The sequence below is a fragment of the Aptenodytes patagonicus genome, chromosome 5 (assembly GCF_965638725.1).
Source record: "Aptenodytes patagonicus chromosome 5, bAptPat1.pri.cur, whole genome shotgun sequence".
Classification (NCBI taxonomy): Eukaryota; Metazoa; Chordata; class Aves; order Sphenisciformes; family Spheniscidae; genus Aptenodytes; species Aptenodytes patagonicus.
Window position 1 is genome coordinate 17,203,545 of NC_134953.1, and position 20,960 is coordinate 17,224,504.

Consider the following 20,960-nt stretch of genomic DNA (forward strand, 5'->3'; position numbering starts at 1 on the left):
ATTTCTAAAACAGATACCAGTTTAGAATAGCCCTACATTTAAACTTTCACTTTAGCACTTACTTTAACTTGCTTTTTATTATTATTTTTCATCAACATCAGGGTTATAATAAACTTTCTCTTTTTGGAACAAAGAAATACATTCTGCCCTTTAACCAGAACTACGTTAAACACTTGAAGACTCAAACCTACTTCCAAAATAATGAGATAACACAACTAACTGTAACTGTTCGGAAGCAGCAGCTAATTCATATCACATACAGGCTGGAACTATACCCAAGCAATAATCAAGATAAGAAAATGTAATAAAGATTTCAGAATTATTCAACTGTTATATGCCTTCCCTTGATTAATACTAGCTTCTAATACTTCCTGATGTATCATATTTCCTCCACAGGACCCACACTTTAGTCCTAAGTATCTATGGTCATGGAAGACCACCACTATTCAACAAATTAGTACACAGAAACAGATCAGGTACTTAGGTTGCAGTATTTCACCAGCAATGATCATTTTTAAAAAAAAAAAAAAAAAAAAAGGAAATTACTTCAGCTTATTTTGACAGCTTAAGAGTAAAATCAACAGCTAAGCAGCACCTCAGAGTGCTGCACACAGAGAGCTCAAGATGACTGGAAATCTTATGTGAATGTTACAGGTTTTCCCTTTAAATCACCATTTTGCTCCCAAAACTAGGATCACTGCTACATTCCCTTCCTGCCCCCACCCCCAACACAGGTTTTAATTCTGTCAGGGAGTCTCTAAAAGTACAGCTAATATTTAACAAAGGGCCAAGCACCATCAGCTAGTAGAAATGCATGCGACCACCTCTAACTATCACTCCAGTAACCACACAGCATTGCAATGCTATTACTGCCTGTATAAAAGGTGTCAGGAGGGTTTCAGGGATCTGCGGGTTCTCTCCCCCCTCAGACTCCCCATTCCTTAGCTGATCTGATCTCATCAACCATTTCCAATTCAGCAAGTCCCTGAACAGCAAGTGACTGGAGGCTGGCGGGAGGGGGGGGGGGGGGGGAAACCACCGCATACATTTGTCTCTAGGTATCTGCTTTTGGTCACTGAGAAAGATGCTAACACTCAAGATTGGTACAGAGAGCACTTATGTCAGCATCAAACAGTTATCATCTGGCATCTCGTGTCTCTAGAATCAAAGTCCTACCAGGGCATCAAGACACTGTGCACCACACCCGGCTACCCTTCTATGCTGTGGTTCAACAGCCCAATGCATCTCACTGCAAAGGGAGCTTAGACACTCCTTCTCCACACTTCCCTCCACCTCCAGGCCACGGCATGCTGCTCCCTCAATTGCATCACTGCATCAACAGAACTGTTCGGGACTTGTCCCCCACCAGCCGCATCACCTCCCTCCCCCAGAAATGAGGCTTGAAATGCATGACGAGGAAGGAAGGTTTAAGCCAGATCAGTTCCCTGAGCTACCTCCCACAAAAAGCTGTGCTGGCACAACCGAAGGTGCAACTCTGTGACGGTTCAAGATGATCTGTGTTTCTGCTGCTGTGTTCTCACTCTTTTCCTTTCCACCAGCTATGCGTTCTCACCCTCTTCCTTGTGCTAGCACTGGTATTTGCTTGACCCAACAGCGAGCCAGTTCAGTGAGCTATAATAGCAGAAAATTATTCTACTCCCTCCAAAAGGTGATGTTTTCTGCTGGCACAGCTCCCCTGAATTGGCTCCCTGTGGGCAAAGCTGGTCCTTCAGTCCTCCTGTGTTTTTGCTCCCCTTAAGAGCACAAGCTTAGTTTGACAAACTGTCATGAAGCCACAGCCCAACAGAGCAGCCTATTGCAGAAGCAAGAAACGAGGGAAAAGTGAATTACTTCAGCCATTTTTATTGCCAAATGCACGCACTAGTTCAAACCACAGGTTTTATTTTTTCTGACTACCACACCGCGTGGTATTAGAATGACTTTTCAGGGAATGATGCTAACACAGAGAATCCCACACACCTCGGATTGAATTTCAGAACTAAATATGAATGGGTATTTCTCAAGTAACAAGAAAGATTTTCCCACACTCTGCTTCCCCATATTTATCTATCAGCATTTATTGAAGGAACAAATTCTTAAATACTTCTACAAACGGCCAAGGTGAAACAGAACAGGTTTCATTTAGCAGGTCAACTACCAAATCCCAGGGAACATTGTCAAAACTCACTTAAAAAGGCAACAGAGATGTATTTGGGGAAAGGGGTTAAGATCACAGCATAATTTCAGCTAGACATCCTGGGCTAATGCAATAAACCTTTTATAATTCTACGAAAAAATATCAAAAACAAAAAAGGTAACAATTAACAGATTTATATGACCCAACAATTGATGCAAGATTCATACTAGGAACAGGGCAGGTCCCGAGATCTCATAAAGCTGATCAATTTGAGGTTGAAACTATTTATGACATAGTGCCATCGAGATAAAAGCCACAAAGCACTGTTACACTTTGGACTTTTTTTTTTTTTTAATGGTTTTGTTCATTACCTCCAAAAAATCCCAGGCAACTCTGTGCTTAACAGTGTTCACAATATCTTCTGTTAAACACACAGAGGGACTTTCACAGAGGGAAATCTTTTGGAGGAACAAAACATCTATCAAATTTAAGCAGGAGGAAGAGATATGGAAGGGATAGAGGAGAAAGCAACTTCTCCAGGAGCTGGCAATTTAAACAGCTTTAGGGAAGTGGAACAGGGTGTGTATAAATGGGGGTGGCACGGGTGTTTGTTTTAAGTTTTAGCACTTAGGGTTGCTAAGAACTTTAATAACGTTGTGTTTTCCTTGAGTCTGTAGATAACACAAACTTCTCTAGATAACCAAGATTTTCCCAAAGAGCGGCATAATGAACAGACACAATTCTTGCATTTCACCCCAACACAAGATCTTCAACAGCAGCTTTGAAACTGTCCTTTTTTTTTTTTTTCCTTCCTTCTTTCTTCCTTTTGTTTTCCTCCCCCCCCACCTTTACTCCTCACAGCTCTCCGGTTAAACTCTGAGCAGCAGGACAGCTCCACTGGAGGACTGAAGGACCCAATGACAAAGCAGCAGGGACTGAGAGGCAGACAAGATGACATGCTGCAAGTAGGGAGTTTAGAAAGGACTAGAACAGGTGATCCCCAGCAGCCGAGGTAAGAGGAGATGAGAAAAGGAGATAGAAGTAAAATAAATCTGGTTCAAGCAGGGGTGGAAGCCAAGAAAACGTTCCTAACATAGCAAGGCTAGAATCAAAATAAAACCCCATAAACTGGATATAGAAGCATCAATAATTGGTTGGAAAGAAAATGCAGCACTTTTGTGTAGAGGCTGAGTTTCTCAGCAATGTATTGCCCTTGAATCGCTTTATGCTTAAGTTAATTGCTCGTATTAATCTGGAGTTAACAAGCATCTAGCACACACTTTTATATTATAGAAATTTCAACATTTAGGTGAAGCCAAAAATATATACGACAGCAGTTACAACTCCTGGTGTAACCAAAAATGGTGTTTCAAATCCCTGATAATGAACTAGGATGCTGAGCTAACTGACAATAAGAGGTTTAACTCTGCACACAAGGAACTAAAGTGAATCTGTGAATGTTGTTACAGATTACCTACGCTGAGCAGTCACTGGCAGATTATGGCCATATTTGCATATTTAAAAATAAAATGAGGATTTGTGCTCGGTTAAAAGCAGGAGGCCAAACAAGAAGAGACATACCAATGTTCTGGTTAGAGATTTTTGAGATTATGATGGAAGTTCATAGTCTACTGTTGTCAAACCTATTTTACTGTCTTTGCAGACACCCACCGAATTCCTGGCCTAGAGCTGGCGTTTATGTGTATTTTGGGACCCGTAGAAAAGGCCTTGATTTCTCACTAGGGAAAGAGAAAAGGGCAAAAATCTGTATTTTGAATGGAGAAAGTTACTCGAGATGAAAGGGCGTCAGGGACTTCTTTTTCAAAAACCCCAAATACTTGATTGCAAAGAGCCTGCATAACAACAAACGCGCACAAGAGAGGAGGAGGGGGGAAAAAAAAAAAATAAGGGGGGGGGAGAGAAAAGCAATCACACATCCTTTTAACCCCCGCGGCCCCGCTCCGGATTCACGGCGTCAATCCGGCACCCCGATCCACAACTTTCCGCCGGCTCCCCCCCTCCTCGAGCCTCCCCCCGCCGCTTCTCCCGCTGGGGCGCGGGGCGGGCGCGCCGCCGCCGGCTCCGCGGCCTCCCTCCCTCCCTCCCTCCCTCCCGCCTCGCCTCACAGCGGCGGCGGGCCGGGGGCAGGCGGGCCGGGCCGGGCCGGGCCCGCCTCGCCTCCCGCGGCGGCGGATGGGCAGTGACAGGCGGGTCGCTCCCCGCCGGCGGGCGCGGCCCCGGCCCCGCCGTAAACAAGTTTGAAGGGGCCGCGGCCGGGCCGGGCGGGGAGGAGCGGGCGCGGCGCTGACAGGGGCCGCACAAAAGGGCAGGGCAGGACCCCCCTCCCGGCTCCCTCCCCGGCGAAGGGCGGGGCCCGGCCCGGCCCGGCGCCGCTCGCCTCACGGCGGCGGGGGGAGGGGGGCGGGCCCGCAGGCCGCGGCGCCGCTCGCCTCACGGCCCCCCGCCCCCCCCGGCGGAGCCTCCCCCCGCGGCCCGGCGCCACCGCCGCGGGGCCCGGCCCGGCCTCCCCGCCGCGCCGCCGTCCCTCACCTACACAGTGAATGAGCTTGTGTCGCCACGAATCGAGCTGGTGGCGGACGCCGCGCCTCTCGATGGAGCACTGCTGCCGCCCGCACGGGCTCGCCATCTTCTGGGCGGCGGGCGGGGGTGGGGGTGGGGGCGGCGGCGGGCACGGCCAGGGGGGCAGGGACGGGAAGGAAGGGCCGCGCGCCGCGCCGCGCCACGCCCACCCGCCGTCAGCGCCCGCCTCGCCGCGCCACGCAGGCGCCGCCGGGCCGCGCCACGCCCCGCCACGCCCCGCCGCCGGCCCCTTCCCGCCGCGCGCCTGCGCCCGCGCGGCCTCCTTCCCCCCCCCCCCCCCGCCCCCCCCCAGCCACCTGCCCGCACGTGCGGCGCCGCCGCACCCGCCCGCTGGGGGGCGCTGTCGTCCCCCCCGCCGCCGCCTTCCCTCGGGGAGCGGGGCAGCGCGGCCTGCCGCCGCAGCCCGGCCTGGCGGGAGGCTGCGGTCCAGCGGGGCCTGCCGCCCCCGGGCGGCCGTCCCTCCCCTGAGGGGATGTCAGACCCCACAGGGGTCACTGTCCCTGAGGGGACATCGCAGCCCCGAGGGATCACCGTCCCCTGAGGAGACATCCCACCCCGCAGTGAGTGTCCCTCAGGGAACATCCCCCCCCCCCCCCCCCCCGAAGGGTCATTGTCCCCTGAGGGGACATCCCACCCCTGAGGGGGCCACACAGTTTTCTGTCGGGAAGAGTTGAAATCTCCTCATCCGCTCCACAGTGTAGTTAAAAACACCAGGTCTATTGGTGGCCATGATGAAAAGGAAAGACACTCGGCTGCAATGGCCAAAAGGCCTCCCGATACTGATCCCGCAGTGACAGCTCCATGGCACAACCACCTCCTGTGTTCTGGGGGTGTCCATTTGCCCTTCAGCCTTACACCACAAGAACAAAGACCTCCCTCCAGCGTGAGCTCAGACATTGTAAGGGGGTTGATGATGCAATAACACCATTTCTGATGGCAAGCGGTGAGCGTGTTGGTAGGCAAGGGAAGGCATAGTACTGCCTGGTGCCTGTGCAGAAGGAAAACGTTGGCACCAGCTTTCTGCAAGCTTGGGGGATGAGCTCGGAAAGGTGAAATGTCTTACCCCAAACCCTGCCGCAAGGCCAGAGACAAAGCCCAGGAGTCGTGGCCTTTATTCCCCCAGCCTAACCGTCGGAGCCATTACCCTCACCTTGCCAAGCCACACACGATTAGGGAGTTTGAAAGGCAGAGCAGTCAAAGCTGGCTGTATGCAGATGGGGTAGTAGGATGTTCCAGATAAGATATTTCCTGTAGAGAGAGAGAAGCGTTTAAGCCGCTGTTCAGGTGCAGTCGCAGCTGCAGTAAGCCAGTTGTCCTATTCAAAGGGAACTCCCATAGGCATTGGAGCAGGCTCTTGGTGCACGCAGGTAGGAGAGCAATGAGACTGTCCTACAAAAGGAGACCAGGACAGCTCAGTTTGGCTAGTCCAGCAAAAGGAAAGCAAAACCAAGGCGTGATTGCTCTGCCAGTGTACTGGGGAAGCTCCAGTGGGGAAAGGGTGTAAATTCTATGGAAGGGACAGAGCTATCTGAAGCCCAGTGGTAGCATAAGGACAGATTATTAATTGGCTCTTAATACCCTCGTGGAGAAGGTCAAGAGGATGGTTTCTAACTGTAGGAGGTGGAACTTCCCAGAGCAGGCAGCAACCAGAGTAGCAAGAGGCAAAAGCCCGTTTCAAGATGCAGCTTCCTTGTGAAGAAGGCAACATGAAGCTTGTTTTCATGAGCAGAGCAGACAGGTTTAGCGACCAGGGAATCCCAGTCCTGGTTTGAAAGCCATTAGCGGTGGAAAGAAGGGAAGCATGACCTATGGAGAATTTCTCTGCTACAAACAGCGGGAAAGCTCTTTGGGCACCTCTGCTCAGGAATGATCCCCTTAGCTGCACCTCACTCCAGTTGTTGGTGATATCTTGGTCTTCATTCCACCCCTTTTTCAGTGTGATGAGCCATTGGAGTCTACGTGTCTTCATTTCCAGAGTCCTTGTGATGGCAGCGGGGAATCTTCCTTCCACTCAAAGTCCAGACGTGCCTCTTGCTAGAGCCAGTTCAAAAGTCTGTTAGGCACTGTACTAACCATAGAAGTAGTACTTCTCCCCTGAGGTAGATGATCTAAACAAAAGGATTGCAACATGAATGCTCTGGACTCCAGCAGGGAACTTCTGCCTGCAGTCTGAATGGTAGCTAGAACAGCGGGTGGACAAGCTGCTAGAGAGGCTAATGGTTGCTGACCTTGTATCTTATCAGTCCAGATACACCAGGACTAGTGCCTGCTCACTGTGGTCTTCACAAGAGCCTTCCTGCAAATTCTTCCTTGCAAGATTCTTCTCTTGCTCCGATGCCCACAAAATAAACTTGGCAGTGGTGAGCTTGCTGGCAGCATGGCTATTGGCCGTCAAGCTGTTACTATCTCCTTGTTTCTTCTGCACTCAGTTTGCATCCCTGCTGTGACAGGCAACTGGGTCATATGATGCTGGTCTTAAATTTATCAGTCTCCATGTCAGAGCAAGTTTGGTTTCTTGCTCCCGCTAACTCCTTTCAGGAGGCTGCCCCCAAATTTCCCTTCCCTAGTGGCTGCATACCAGTGGCCCACGTTCCTCAATCCACTTACACACAAGCAGTGCTGAAGTGCTCTTTTAAGCACCTTTTCTCCCCAGCCTTCCCCTAACACAATTCTGTGCACAGCCTCCACGTGGCCCTCCTTTTTCTAGGGTGGACAAGATAGATTTCTGTAGTTCCTCCTTCTGTGGCAGTTTGGCTATTGCCCAGATGGTATTAGCTGTCCTTCAGACCGCCTGATTGGTTTTGAACATACTTTTCTTGAGCAAGCATGAACAGAATTACGTATGCTTTTCCACAAAGCACGCCTGCCCTCTGGAGAAAGTACCTTGCCTGAAAGTCACATCCTACAACTTTGACTCATGAGCCTCGGTGGCTTTAACTGTTTTGGCTGTGCCCTGCAGCTCTATCGCCTGCCCTGTGGCTGAAGGTTAGCACTCCCACGGCAGAGCTAGCAGGAAGGAAGCGTGCGCTGGCTGGCACATCTCACTGTGGTTATATTATCTCTAATCTTGACCCCAGCACTTATTAATAGAGAGTTCCAGGTTTGTTGTTCTCTTTTCTGCAATCCTCTGTTCCTAGACCGACGTTTAGATAGCAAACTCTTTGAGATAGTCCCATGTTTCTATTCTGTGCTGGTGCAGCACCTACCAAAAAGCTTCTGATTTCTGACTGGGACACGTATGAGCTGTGGTAAAACAATCAGTAGGTGAGTATGAGAATTAATTCATTTTCCAAACCCTGCTGCCCCCCAAGGGCTAATCACAGACTGTTAGTGTGATAAATACCAACAATTTGGATTTCTTACCCACCGCCAAAGCAGAGAGGAAGAGGATGAGGAAAGCATGAACCAGAGGATCCAGTACATAAAGCAGGAGAAAGTGCTTGAGAGCTAGAGGAAGGGAATGGTCCTGTAATCTAAAAAATTATTTAATTCCACCAGCCTCCTGTGGGGAAGGGCAAACAGAGGGTCAAGGTCCACTTAAAAAAAGGGCAGCAACATCTGGAATCGCTAGCCAAAACCTTTGTGTTCAGAGGGATAGAGAAGAAGGGTGTAAAGAACAGTGGGGCTGGCCTCAGGAGACCCAGCAAGAGCAACAGCTAAGTGAGTGATCACCAACATACCAAGGCGATGGCAGATCTTACTTGATCCCAGAATTAGGCTGGGCCGGCTCTGATACACCAGAGCCTGCACCATGCTGCCACCAACACCATCGGACGGTTTTGTTCAAGCCGAAGTGCATCCACCATTTTCTTGGCCAACACTGTCAGCAGGCCCCAGCAGCTGTTCCTCTGCTTACTCCTACAAACGTCTCAGCACAAACTCTCTAGCTGGGACGGAGCTTCAGCCTCCCCCCGCTTCCCCACCAGCCATGAGACTTGCTGCAGCGGGAGCGTTGTTTTTCCCCTGTTTCACAGTGGCTCCCCTTTGATCTTAATTGTTTGCAGGCAAAGCTTAGTGGAGAGCGTAGCTGCTCTCTGGTTCATCTGCTGGTTACTACTGAGCTGCCCAGACCAGTGGAGAAAATGCTTTGATGTTAATGAGCTGCAGACAATTTCACTTAACACCAAGCAGGGCCTGGCACCTCAGAGGTAAGACTTTCAAGGCAGATTCTACAGCAAGTCTCTTCAACATCCGTTTTGCCATAGGAACAGAAAATACGCAGAAAGACATTAGAGCAGAAACCTGTCTTCTCACCCAGTATCGTTACAGCCCCAGAGATGTCAGAGGCAGGGAAGTAGTGGGAATAAAAAATGGCCCCACCGAATCTCATGGCCTTTATAGGATTCAGTGGAACCAGGATTTACCCCCCCACACCCTCCCCGTAAACTGCCTGCCTCTCTGGTCCTGCAGTACGAATACACAGAAATGGGAGAAGGGGATGGACTGTAAATTGCTGATTTGCAAGAGTCTGGTTCCTGTGTGGCTGGTGCTTGAAGCAGCCCCGCTCTGAAAGTGGCACCTTCTCCATCAGCACAGCAGATGTCTGAATGAAATGGGCCAGCTGCAGTGAAGTGAGACTTGCACAGGCAGCCTTGGACTATCCTCTTTCTTAAGTGGATATGCCAGCAAAACATTTTTCTGTAGATCTGCTCCAGGCAGCAGCACACTGCCAAGTGCATGTAAACCTACAGGTCAGCGATGGATCCCCTCAGAGGCAGGGTTCAAAAGAGCACGTAGACGTGTTGCAGCCTCCCAGGGTTCAGTCAGCCTTTGCTGTGGGCCCCAAACAAGGAGGTTGGGACTCCTCCCTAGGGTAGCACCTCAAGCGCTCAAGGGAGAGCCCAGATTAGGCAGAGCTCCTGCTGTGGAGAGATGGTGTGGGAAGCAGGGAAAGGTGAGAAAGAAATCTGCCTAGTGGAAATGTGGGGTACCGCAGTCCCAGGAAGGCAGCATTGAATCACAAGTACGAACAAAGACAAGTGAGAAAAAAGGCACAAATTCAATTCTGTAATCCTCTGCCAGTCATCAGCAAATTATATTTACCATATCATACAAACTCTGCTTCTATCCACACACTGTGAGCTTTTGAGTGAAGAAGCAAGCGACCCAGTCCTCTGGGGAGCCCCCAGCCAGGAATAACCAAACGCAGACTACGTCCCATCAAGTAGAGCAACAAATGAGACCTCACTGAAGGTTAAGGAGAAACATGCCTTATTCTGAGGAATGTGGCTTAATTCCAATAGATTGCCTTTGTTAAATGATTTATAGTAACGAGAGAGACATATTATCTTCTCAGTTTTCTCGCCAGGACAGGATTGTTCCCTGCAGCAAACTTTGGATTACAAAGGTAAAATAATGTAAGCCAAGACCGAAGGCTTGTCCCAGGCCCATTGCAGGGAGGAGCTCACACAAATGTCTGTACTCCATCCTACACTGAAATATAACCTAACAAGGTAGATTTCCCTGCCCCCCCCCCCACCCCGGAATTAAAAAAAAGAAATGAAATCATAGATGAGACCATGACTGATCACAGGCCAAGGAGACAACACTGCAGTTTGGAAAGTCTATCCAAGTCAATGGGAAGAGACACAAAATTAACCTTTGACAAGGCATTCAGCATTTGCTGCGCAGCAAAAGTCACTCCCAAAAGTCACTCCATCCAAGCAAAGCTTGTGGGCCATGTTTTGACACTACGGATGCAACTGCACATCCAGCATCCTGCGAGAGATGAGACTGGCAGGTGAGAGGCAGTCAAGTTGAGGACAGCACAGAGCGACGCATGCCATGATCCACAGGTAGTGGGAAGGCAAACATTGTGGTTTACACTGCTGGGCAGTAGACTACAAACCACCATGGAGTGCGCGCAGGGTGGATGAAGAGAGCGTCAATCAGATCCCTTTTTCAGAGGGTTTTGGTGTCACGTGCAATAGCAGCTTCACTAGGGACAGACAGACTATCAGCCTGAAAGCAAAGGAGATATTCATTAAGTTTAGGATGGATTTCAGTGCACAAGACGATGTGTTGTCAGTAATTGCAATATTAATGTAAATAGAAAGCAATAGATTTGGAAGGTGAACAGGAATAATCTGGAGTTTACGGCAGGGATTTTATCCCCATTAAAGGAACAGGAAAGCTGGAGGGTTGAATAAATGGACTAGAAAAGATCACCTTTGTAATAAAAGGAAGGGTGCATGCAGCAAGGTGAACACTAGGTCAACCTGTAACTGTTTTGAGGGGATAAGGAAACATTCACCTGAAACCAGGATAGAGCTGGAAGAGCTGAGCTGTCTGCAGCAAATACGACTTGAGATAGTTCTTTTGTCTTTAAGCAGAGGCTAAATGTAGATAATGCTATACCTTCAAAAGTCTCAGGATGGGTTAAAAAAACAAACAAAAAGCAAGAATGGGGATATTGTAGGAAGACACTAGATAAAGCCCTTCATTTACACACAGATGCCCTCCAAATCCAAAAAAATACATACAAAACCCTCAAGATGAGTGTTGCTGATCAATATAAGACCGAGTATTTTTCCACCCTGGATATGTCCGCGGGGTTTTACAACTGCCCTTAGTAACGCAAAGCAAAGCATGGGATGGCAAGATATCTTTTCCTTAGGCTGGGGCTGTGTCTGGCACCCACCATGGTCCAAAGAAACGCAGACTCGGTTCAGTTCTGTGTGCTTTGCTCCAGTGCCACTGTCCCTTGCACACACGAAGCATATCTCCTCTGCATGACACTTATTTTCACACGTGACAGCACAGTTGGCCATGCACGTGTGTGACAGATGAGCCATTTTGCTGCTAAAGGAACGGACAACTGCTGGGTTCTGCTTTTCCCCCACTCGAGGGGAGAAGGTCAGCTATCTTTCCTCTGTGCCACTGCTGACTGTCTGGAAATTTGCAGGAAATTCACCAACTTTGGTCTGATTCAGTCAAATTTGCAAAAAAGGTGGCAATCTCAGTATAGTTCCAAAGCTCTGAGCAGGGTGATTAGCAGACAACATGGTCTTGTGGGCATCAGTTCATTAAGGAGCTTGGCCAAAACCATAAATGCTACAGAAACAGGAAACAACAAAACGTTAACTCAACCGAGCATACGGGTAGCTCAGAGGAAGGCTTGGTACATCCTAGGAGAGAAGCAAGGGGCACAGACCGTTGCGCCTTACGAGCTTTCCACACCAGCAACCTGACAAAGGTGCCCCAAAATGAAGGGTGCGAAGAGTTTGAGAACTTCAAGTTGCTCACGAAAGAGCCCCAAACCTGATATACAACAACAATAAAGGCAGCGCTCAAGAATGTCATCAGACATTGGTGTCCTGCACTCACAGCCACATTCAAAACTACACTCAATGTTAAATGTGTTTGTGGTCACTGTGAAGGCATGAGGGAGGTGCTGGAGGCTCAGCGACAAATGACTAATTGTGATGGCACTTGCCCAGGAACTTTAAAGCCTCTCAGATATGAAATCACTGACTTATTTGATGCAGTGTGTAACCTTCTGCTTAAGCTGGCCTTGGCAATCAAGAAGTGAAAAGTGGCAAATGTAGTGCCAGTTTCTGAATAGAGATTGAGGAAATTAGGGAATGATCACCATACCCATCACCCTGGCAAGAACTCCAGTATGGGTATAAAAAGCTGAATGTCTTTGTACACGGTAAGCTGACCTCAACCAGCAATGACCATAAAATGCTTCTTGTCATTGCCGAAGATGAGGGGGAGCACATGCAGCTAGAAAATACCTCTGCCCTTCTCCAAGGTGATAGAACTTTTCTTTTCAGTTACAAACGTACATGCAGCAAACTGAAAAAGGAGCTGGTGAAGGAAGACATTTTCATGGAGCAAAGCCCAGAGCTAGACATTGAACATGTGAATTTTATTTTAAAAAAAGCAACAACAACAACAAAAAACCCAAGCCAATGTAAGATCTTGTCTCATTTCAGTAGGAAGATGATTGCCACAGCAGCAGCTCAAGATGTGAAGCCACAGAAAATGATTCAGGCTACTAGCACAGTATTTGTCCAGGTTCCAGAAAGGAAAAAAAAAAAGAAAAAAGAAAAAAAAAGAAAAAAGAGAAAAAAGAAAAAAAAGAAAAGAAGAAAAAAGAAAAAAAAGAAAAAAGAAAAAAAGAAAGAAAAAAAGAAAGAAAAAAGAAAAAAGAGAAAAAAGAAAAAAGAAAAGAAGAAAAAAGAAAACAGAAAAAAAAGGAAAAAAAAGAAAAGGGGGGAAAAGGGGGGAAAAGGGGGGAAAAGGGGGGAAAAGGGGGGAAAAGGGGGGAAAAGGGGGGAAAAGGGGGGAAAAGGGGGGAAAAGGGGGGAAAAGGAAAAAAGAGAAAAAAAGCCTTGGATTTTGTTTAAACTACCAGAGAACCATTATGTATTGACATGTGTCTAAGTAATGCTGAACATATACTATTGACCACCTGATTAGGATAGCGGAATGAAAAACAGCTGGAGGACTTTAAGAGGTTGTCGGGGAGAAAACATAATGATAATGGGAGATATTAATTACCCCCATATTGACCAGGTAGATACCATGTCAAAGAATGATGCAAAGACTGTATTTTTAGCCCTGATAAATGAATAGTTCTTAGAATGGCCACTCAGAGGAGCGAAGTGGAGGATGAACTCTTGATTTAGTCACGAGTAGCGCATAGGAGGGAGTTTGAAATGTAATAGTGAACAGTCACTTTGTCATACCGAACACAATGTGCTCAAATTCAATATTACTGCAGGAGAGGAAAAAGCAACAAAAAAAAGTACACTGCAGTGCAGTGTAACTTAGAAGGGAGATGAGTATATTCTCCTTCAAAAGGGAATAAGTATAAAAGTCAGGAGAGTAATTAAGAGGAATTTAAAAGTAGCTGATGAAAGGACAAAATGCTTGCAATGACATTGAGACCCTGTATTTAAAGCTTCAAATATGCCATCACTCCAAATATGCTAACAAAAAAAAAACAATCTCCAAGTCTGGCACAGTTAAACAGCTGAGCAAAGACGACATTTAGAAGTAAAAATACATTCCTTCAAAAAGTATAAGTTATGGCCAAAGAAGAAATATAGAAAATCCCAAATTCTGCCAAGTTAAATAAAAAACAAAAAAAAACCCCAAAAATAAAAAAAAACCCAACCCAACACATTTAGGCCAGCCAAAATAGTTTTTGAACAGCAGCTTGCTAAAAACATGAAGATTACTAATAAAAACATATTTTACACAGTAGGAGGAAGCCTACAGGGAATCAGGGGCCCAACAGCGAGCTTTAAGGGAAGAACAGTCAAGAAAAATGACCTTGACTAGAGGCTACTGTCACCAAGCACAGTTGTGCACATCCAAACGTTTTTTGCTGGGTATTGGGTATCCTGCACCGCCTCCCAGGCAGCTGCGGTTTAACAGGAATGGGTATCTCTGTAATTTTGACTGAAGTTGGGGTCCAGCCTTGTAATCGCCTCACTCCGTTATGTGTCTTCCAGCAGGCTGAAGAGAATACTGCTGAAATAATAAGGTGGTGACTGACGGTTTCAGACTGGATTTCAGTCCCTGTTAACTTACAGACGTTTCGTTAACAGATGACTCTGAAGTGAATAGTCAAATGGGAAGCACCGGGGTCTGAGGAATTAGCCACTAGTCAAAGCACCATGAGAGAGGCGCAACAAGGACAAAACTGAGCCCAGCTTGTGGTTCTGGGAGGTGTTACTGCTTCGCCAACCTTGCTCTCACATGGAGATGTTTAGAGACGTTGACAGAGATGGGGATTAGGAGAACAGCTGTCCATAGCAGTAAGTGGTGCTGACTGCTGTCACCTCTTCCCCTGGTTGCTATCGGCACTCCAGAGATCCTGTCCTGCTCTGACCTAGTCCTTTCATCCAGGCCATTAATAGGATTGCCTTCTCTGGAGTCTGCCTCCACCAGCATCCGGAGGACTCTGACTTATTCATTTGCCTCTAGTGGCAGCTACAATTCACGACCAGATACATCCTGCAGGTCTCTTCACTCACACAAGATTGTAGGTAGCACTCTCAGTCCTGTCCACTGGTGAAAATGGACCGAAGTGGGATCTAACTGTCCAGTAGCCAGGCTTCAAAGCCTATAAAAGCCCAAGCATAGTCTGAACTAGTTCCTCATGCATTGTACCATGTGTTTCCCCAAAGGTTACGATCTTCTGTTATACACTTAACATGTATTTTTTTTTAACCAATTAAGTAGTTTGCCTACATGCTAAGTGCAACCCCAGGTCTTGGAAGGTCTAGGAGGCCCCTGTGCTGGACTCTGTGTGCCCTGAGGTGCTACACACAGACACTGCCCCGTCTGCACGTCTTCATTGCGCAACACTGTAAATGTCCCGTGTGCCCTTCACGAGACCTTTGATGGACTGCAGACATCTTGCTCGTTAGCCTCATCAGGCCATTTGAGTCACGCTGTCAAACATGCCCACTCTTGGGTTGCATGGCTAGAGCTGTTAAACTTCTGTTTTCTAAGCCTGTGCAGCATTGCTCTAGCAAACAAGTGGTATTCGGGAATCCCTTTGCCCCCAGGTATTTGAAGGAGAGCTTCTTTATTTAGGAACAAGTTCCAACTGTCTCTAGGTAACAGAGAAAGTGTATTTTCTGCTGCTTCTCTACATACTTCCTGCCTCTAAAAATAAGCTATTTAAAGATGCAGTTTCCAATACTCACCAGTTCACCTGGGAACAGAGCTTGTACACAATATTGATATCGTACACAATTTCACAACCTTGTAGCTTACCCATTGACTAAGCTTTCTAGCCACACTCATTTTACCTTGCTTAGCATTTTCACATGGACTTGTGGGTCTCCCTTGAATTAAGCTGGGAGGTGTTAAATCCATTTGTCCTAGCAGTGTTATCTCCTAAGGCTCAGTTGTCACCTAACCAGAATTCTTCTGAGGTTAAACTAGAAACACCGCGTCCTTTATCTCCCTCATCCATTCCCGGTACAAGTTCTTCTCCGTCTAAGATTTTGTGACAGCCTGCGGCCACTGATTTTGTAGGCTTCTCCACAAGTTGCGCTATTTGCTATGGTCACATCAGGCAAGCCAGAATCTTGGCAAACTGGCAATATGATGAGCCAGAGGATGGGGCACCCCAGCGCGTGCTGGGACGCTCGGCGGAGGCAGACCGTGCCGCCTGGAACGAAGCCGCAGAGATAAGCACGTGTGGAAGCTGGCTGGGAGCACCCCGTCGGCAGAAGGAGAGCAGGAAGTTGTGAAGCACTGCTAGTAAAACAGGTCATTGTAGGGACATAAAAGGGGATGATGTGGATAAGATACGTCCTGAGGAGGTGTGAGAAAGGGTGGTAAAAAGGGCCCTGCACAGGTATTCTCAGGGGTCGGCTACAGATGCACCAGATGCAGCCTGGAGTATAAATTGTGCTGTCTCTAAGGCTACAAGAAGAATAAAGAGTAGAAATTGTACAATTACAGCAGCCTTTAATTTCCCAGTGAATGCCAGGCAATAAACAGCACCAGAATAGCAGGGCTCAGGTATCCTCCGACAAGACAGAAAGCAAATTTCCTTATCGATTCATTGTAAGGTAAAACACAACATTATTTCAGACATGGTTTTAGTGAACGGTGAGATTGCTGTATCAGTCAGGCAACGGAGCTGCAGGGAGGAGCAGACACCCAGCGTAGGCAGAGCCTGCAAGGAGAGGGGTGGGGGAAGAGGAGACACGAGCCAGCTGCGGTCAAAACCCGAAAGTGGGTTTTACTCTGTTTCAGTAAAGGTGATATGGGGAACACAGGGAGTGATGAGATACCTAGTGAAACAGGAAGAGAGCAATAGAAATTATACTTAGATGAGGCTGCCAGTTTCTTAGACTAAGGCATTCAATTCAGAGTTAAGGATGACGCACTACGAACCAGGAGAAACTGCTGCTAAAGGTGAAGATGAGTCCCGAGGTTGGTAAGGAGAAACAGGAGAGACTACCCAAGCTGCACCACAAACAAGCATGACCAGGCTGCAGGAAGGATATTAACCACATATCTTGGGAATAAATTCAGGTTAGTAAATCCATTGGTAATTTCAGAAGAGCCAAGTGTGAGCTCCCAAAATGTGGAGGCAGCACAGGGTTGGGAGGGATCGCAAGCGCTGAGAGAAGTAGTTCCTCATAGAGGAAGAAGAAGGGGACCTTGACCTTGTCAAGGGATGGGGGAAGCAGGGTGAAATATAACAGCAGAAAGGGCAAACTTAAACACTTGGGGACCAGTGGTAAGGACATTTGCTATAAACTGATGAAATGGAGGCACCGAAGGAATAAAAAGACCTTACTGCACTGAAGGGTGAATGTGAAGCAGCAGCGTGATGCTTCTGTGAAAAAGGAATGGCATGATGCTAGGATGCATCAGACAAGTTATTTTTAGCAGAGACAGAAACATTATTGCCATTGCGCAAGGCATTGCGAGACTTATTCCAGAACATCCTTGTAGCTCTGCATCCAGGAAGGATAAATTTCCGCTGCACAGAGAAAAAATATTTGGATAGCGAGACAAACAAGCACCAGCTGATGAAGATCTACTAGAAGAGTTTGGCTTGTCCTGGCCAGACAGAGGCTGAGAGGGGACAAATGTATTTCTGAAGAACCACTGAAAGAAAACAGTAAATAAGAAAATGTTAAGAAAATCTTTAAGACATACAATAATGGCACAAAATAGTAAGTTTAGATGGTGAGCTGGAGAGTTTCTAGCCCTGCCAGGAGTGAAGTTCTGGACCAGCCTTCCAAGAAGGGTAATGGGGTGGGGAAACCCAGATCAATTTAACGTACCGTTTGATAAAACTCCCTCCATAAACTTCTAAATGGAGGAGCCCTGCAGATGGGCAGTTCAGCCTGGAACACAGCTCCTGGCTGGCCAAGGAGTCAGCAGCACTAAGGTTGTTTGGAGGAGGTGCTGCTTCAACCCCTGGCTTCCAGGTTTCTGCTGGTCACTGTGAAGATGAAGAATAAACAATTTTCCCCCTTAATTTGCTTCTAAAGGTACTGAGGTTTTCCTTCTTCTGGAGCACTAAAGACAAGCTCTGGGCCTCATGCGTCGGTGCTCCCAGCATTACAGTCCCAGAGGTCTGCTCACACATTAGGCTTAACGCTATTGCCAGATTAGGGTCAGGAAGGAATTTTCCTGGATTGATAGAAAAATTGTGGTTGCATTTTTTGTGTGGTTTGGGGTTTTTTTTGTTTTGTTTTGCTTTGGGGGTTTTTTTGCACTTCAAGTTCACAGCTATTTTTTAGATCCTGTGTCATTTTTTTCCACAAGTTCTCTGCCATCGCCAGGCTGCAGACCTGACGGTCCCTTAATCTCCCCTGCTTACTTCCCATGGCATGTTACAGCTGCAGCTTTTTTGCTAAGAGGAGTCAGGAAGCATTTGCAGTGCCCGGTTTGTGGGGTGAGTGGAGCAGGTGTCCAGTTTAGAGGCACCGGCAGAACATTCATTGCATCTTTACTCACAACTGCAGGACACTTGACTATGGGGTGGCCCTGGAGGACTGCCCCAATGTGAACACAAGTACACACGATGACTGCAAAAGCAGCTGTAAGAGGGAACATGGGAATTAACCCAGGGTCTCAGCTGTACAAGCACATATTTAAAGCACGCACAACCACTGGCTGGCCTCCAGGGCTTGCTTGCAAGCAGGCGGGGATTTGGGATGAGGGATGTGTAAGAGAGCAGAGGTGTGAGAGTGAAGGAGCCCCAGACCAGCATGCTCTGCGTGCCGTAGGGGGATGAGCGTCTCTCCCAGCTCTCAGGGGCTCCTCTGAGCCCACGTCTCCAGTGATCCCAGCACCAAACTCCCACAGCCCCTCTCTGCAGGTACGCTGAAGCTAGGTGTCCCTGGGAGGCTCCCGGTGCAGGGACCCCAGGCTGGGGAGGCACAGCCACAACACAGCAGCAGCCTCTGCTTTGGGTCAGGACCTCTGAGCTCTTGGATGCGCGGAGTCAGCCTGAATCTCAAGGGCTGGTGGTCCCAAGGAAGGGAATGGCTGCAAACAGCAAGAAGCATTGCGTAGCCAGGTTCGTGCCCGGTACCTCTCCCCACGGGGGTCCCCGTCAGCTTTCAGAATGAGCACGCTGATCATCTTTAGTTGGATCTTAAGTGTGAACATCCCAAGTGTGGAAAAGCACACCCACCTCATGACAATGTGGGTGATGAGCACCTGGCAGCCTCCAGCCCCAAGGTCCCAGAATAACCTTTCCTGAGGATAAGTGGCTCTGCTGTTGCTGGGGACAAGGGCTGTGCAGCCTCTGGCCCCGGACAGAGGTGTGCAAGGAGTGCTGCTGTCAGACTCTCCGGGTGGCCCTCTGCCTTTTGCACGTGGGGTCCAAACCAGCTTATGCATGGAGCACAGGCCCCTCATCTTCCAGGTTTTACCCACGATGAAGGACCACTCGGGATGCCCTTCTGGCTGCTTTCTAGCTTGGAGATCATGTTCAGAACATACTAATGCAAGAGGGAATGAGAAAGGAAAGGGAGGAGGAAGGTGTGAAATCAGCATCAGTCCTGTGGAAGTTTGTCCTGGGGAAGCACCCCAGCAGAAGGGTGCAGACGGCAGGACCTGGTGCAGGGAGTGTCAGGGACAACCACGAGAGAGCGGAGTCTGCAGCAGGAACAGAAGGGGAAAGGTTGAGAGTGCCTTGAAGAGAAATAGAGTGAAAACCCCAGCTCCGCTTCGGGACTTCTCAGAAAACACCCCCTGTGTAGTCCCCAGCCATGGGCTGCTGCAGCTCGGGGCAGAGCCACTCACGCAGGCAGCAAAGGACGCTGAAGGATGCTGCAACTTGTAGAAGGAAGGTTGGCTGTCCTACGTGCACCGTGTGCCTTGGGTGAAGCAGATTTGCTTTCAAGAGACTCCCTCCAGGAGCTGGGGTCCCTGCAAAGCCCCAGCTCTGCCTCTCACCTCTGACATGCCTCTGGCAGGGGAAACCCCCACGGCTACCGCTGATGCCAGCAGGGCAAAGGCTGTGCATGAGCTGCACCCCAGCCTCTTCCAAAGGGCACCTGCGAGCTGAGGGGGACTACTCTGGGCCAGCGATCCGGCCACCAGCAGGACTTACCTATTGGTGTGTGCAGAGGAGAGCCAAGGCATGGCTCTGCCTTGGGAGCTCCGGGTCCAAACTCCCAAACTGGACTGTCTGCAGCTCAGCAGGGTGGTCTGGCTGGCACGGGGGAGGCACACAGAGCTGCCAGCCATCGAGCCAGGGGCCGTCCATGCATGCAACAATTCCAACAAGAGCCAAAGGCAGGCACGTCCCACCTGCATTAGAGCTCAGGGGATGCATCCATGCTGCCCTGCTACCACGACAGCTATGCTCACCTCTGCAGACATGCCTGCTGGCTGCAGGGCTGTGCAAGGGATGTACTCCGAGTGCTGCTCCTCACTGCTGTCCCCTGATCCTCTCCAGACAGCTCCTGCCAGCACCCACACTTCCAAAGAGCTGGCTGTGCACCGCTTCCCACTCTCCTGCCTCCTCTTTGCAATGGCAGCAGGAAAACACCTTTCTGCAACTCTCACACCCTCCACAACAGACCTTAAATCAATAACCCCAGAACACAGGGCCAGGTTATTGCTAACGGAAACCATTAAACTGTAACACGGGGGTCTAAAGCCAGCCTCTAACACTTAAAAGATTTATAGGGCACAACAGCAGGGTGTTAATTCTTTTGGCAACACAAACGCTTTCACACCCCCTGCCTTTCCTCACCCACAGGAACGAGGAGAGGGGACCATGTGCAGCCCAGCCCCAGGAACGCAAGGACACAGCCATGTTTGCGCTGTGGCCAGTGGCACACACATTTGGGGTCACGCTGTGCTCACAGGGCTGCCCAAACGCACACACGTCAGGTCCATGGGGTAGCACATCCCTGGGGTCCCAGGGGTTATTCTGCCAGGGGACATCCCCCACGCCCAGCTCCGGCTTCCCCGTGACATTCCCAGCTCCCGCCTGCCTCCACAGCTGCAGCAGAGGTTCAAGGAAAGGCTGTGAAGAAAGTTTGAGACCAGCTAAAGCAGTTGGAGAAGGCAACCAAGATTTCGGGCTCACGAGCCTTTCTTCAGACCTGAACCAGCCTACAGCTTGCGGGTGTTTTTGCCGCTGGTTGAACAGGCGCTCTTCCTTGCAACACTCTTACTTGGATCCACACGCCCCCAGCGCTGCTGCGGCAGCTCAGAGATGGGGGAGACACTTGTCAGTGCCGCGATCAGCCCAGCTGCCCTG

General features: G+C 49.0%; 1 protein-coding gene across 2 annotated transcripts in view; it reads right to left on the bottom strand.

Moving 5' to 3' along the window:
• Nucleotides 1-4,784, bottom strand: part of LCOR (ligand dependent nuclear receptor corepressor) — a 62,212-nt gene extending 57,428 nt beyond the window's left edge. Inside the window, exon 1 of one of the 2 annotated variants that reach the window (XM_076338874.1) lies at nucleotides 4,688-4,784. In XM_076338874.1, coding sequence (XP_076194989.1) covers nucleotides 4,688-4,784 — 97 coding nt within the window. The remainder of the gene's footprint in view (nucleotides 1-4,687) is intronic. The other variant, XM_076338875.1, reaches the window with a different exon arrangement.
• Nucleotides 4,785-20,960: the final 16,176 nt, after the last annotated feature.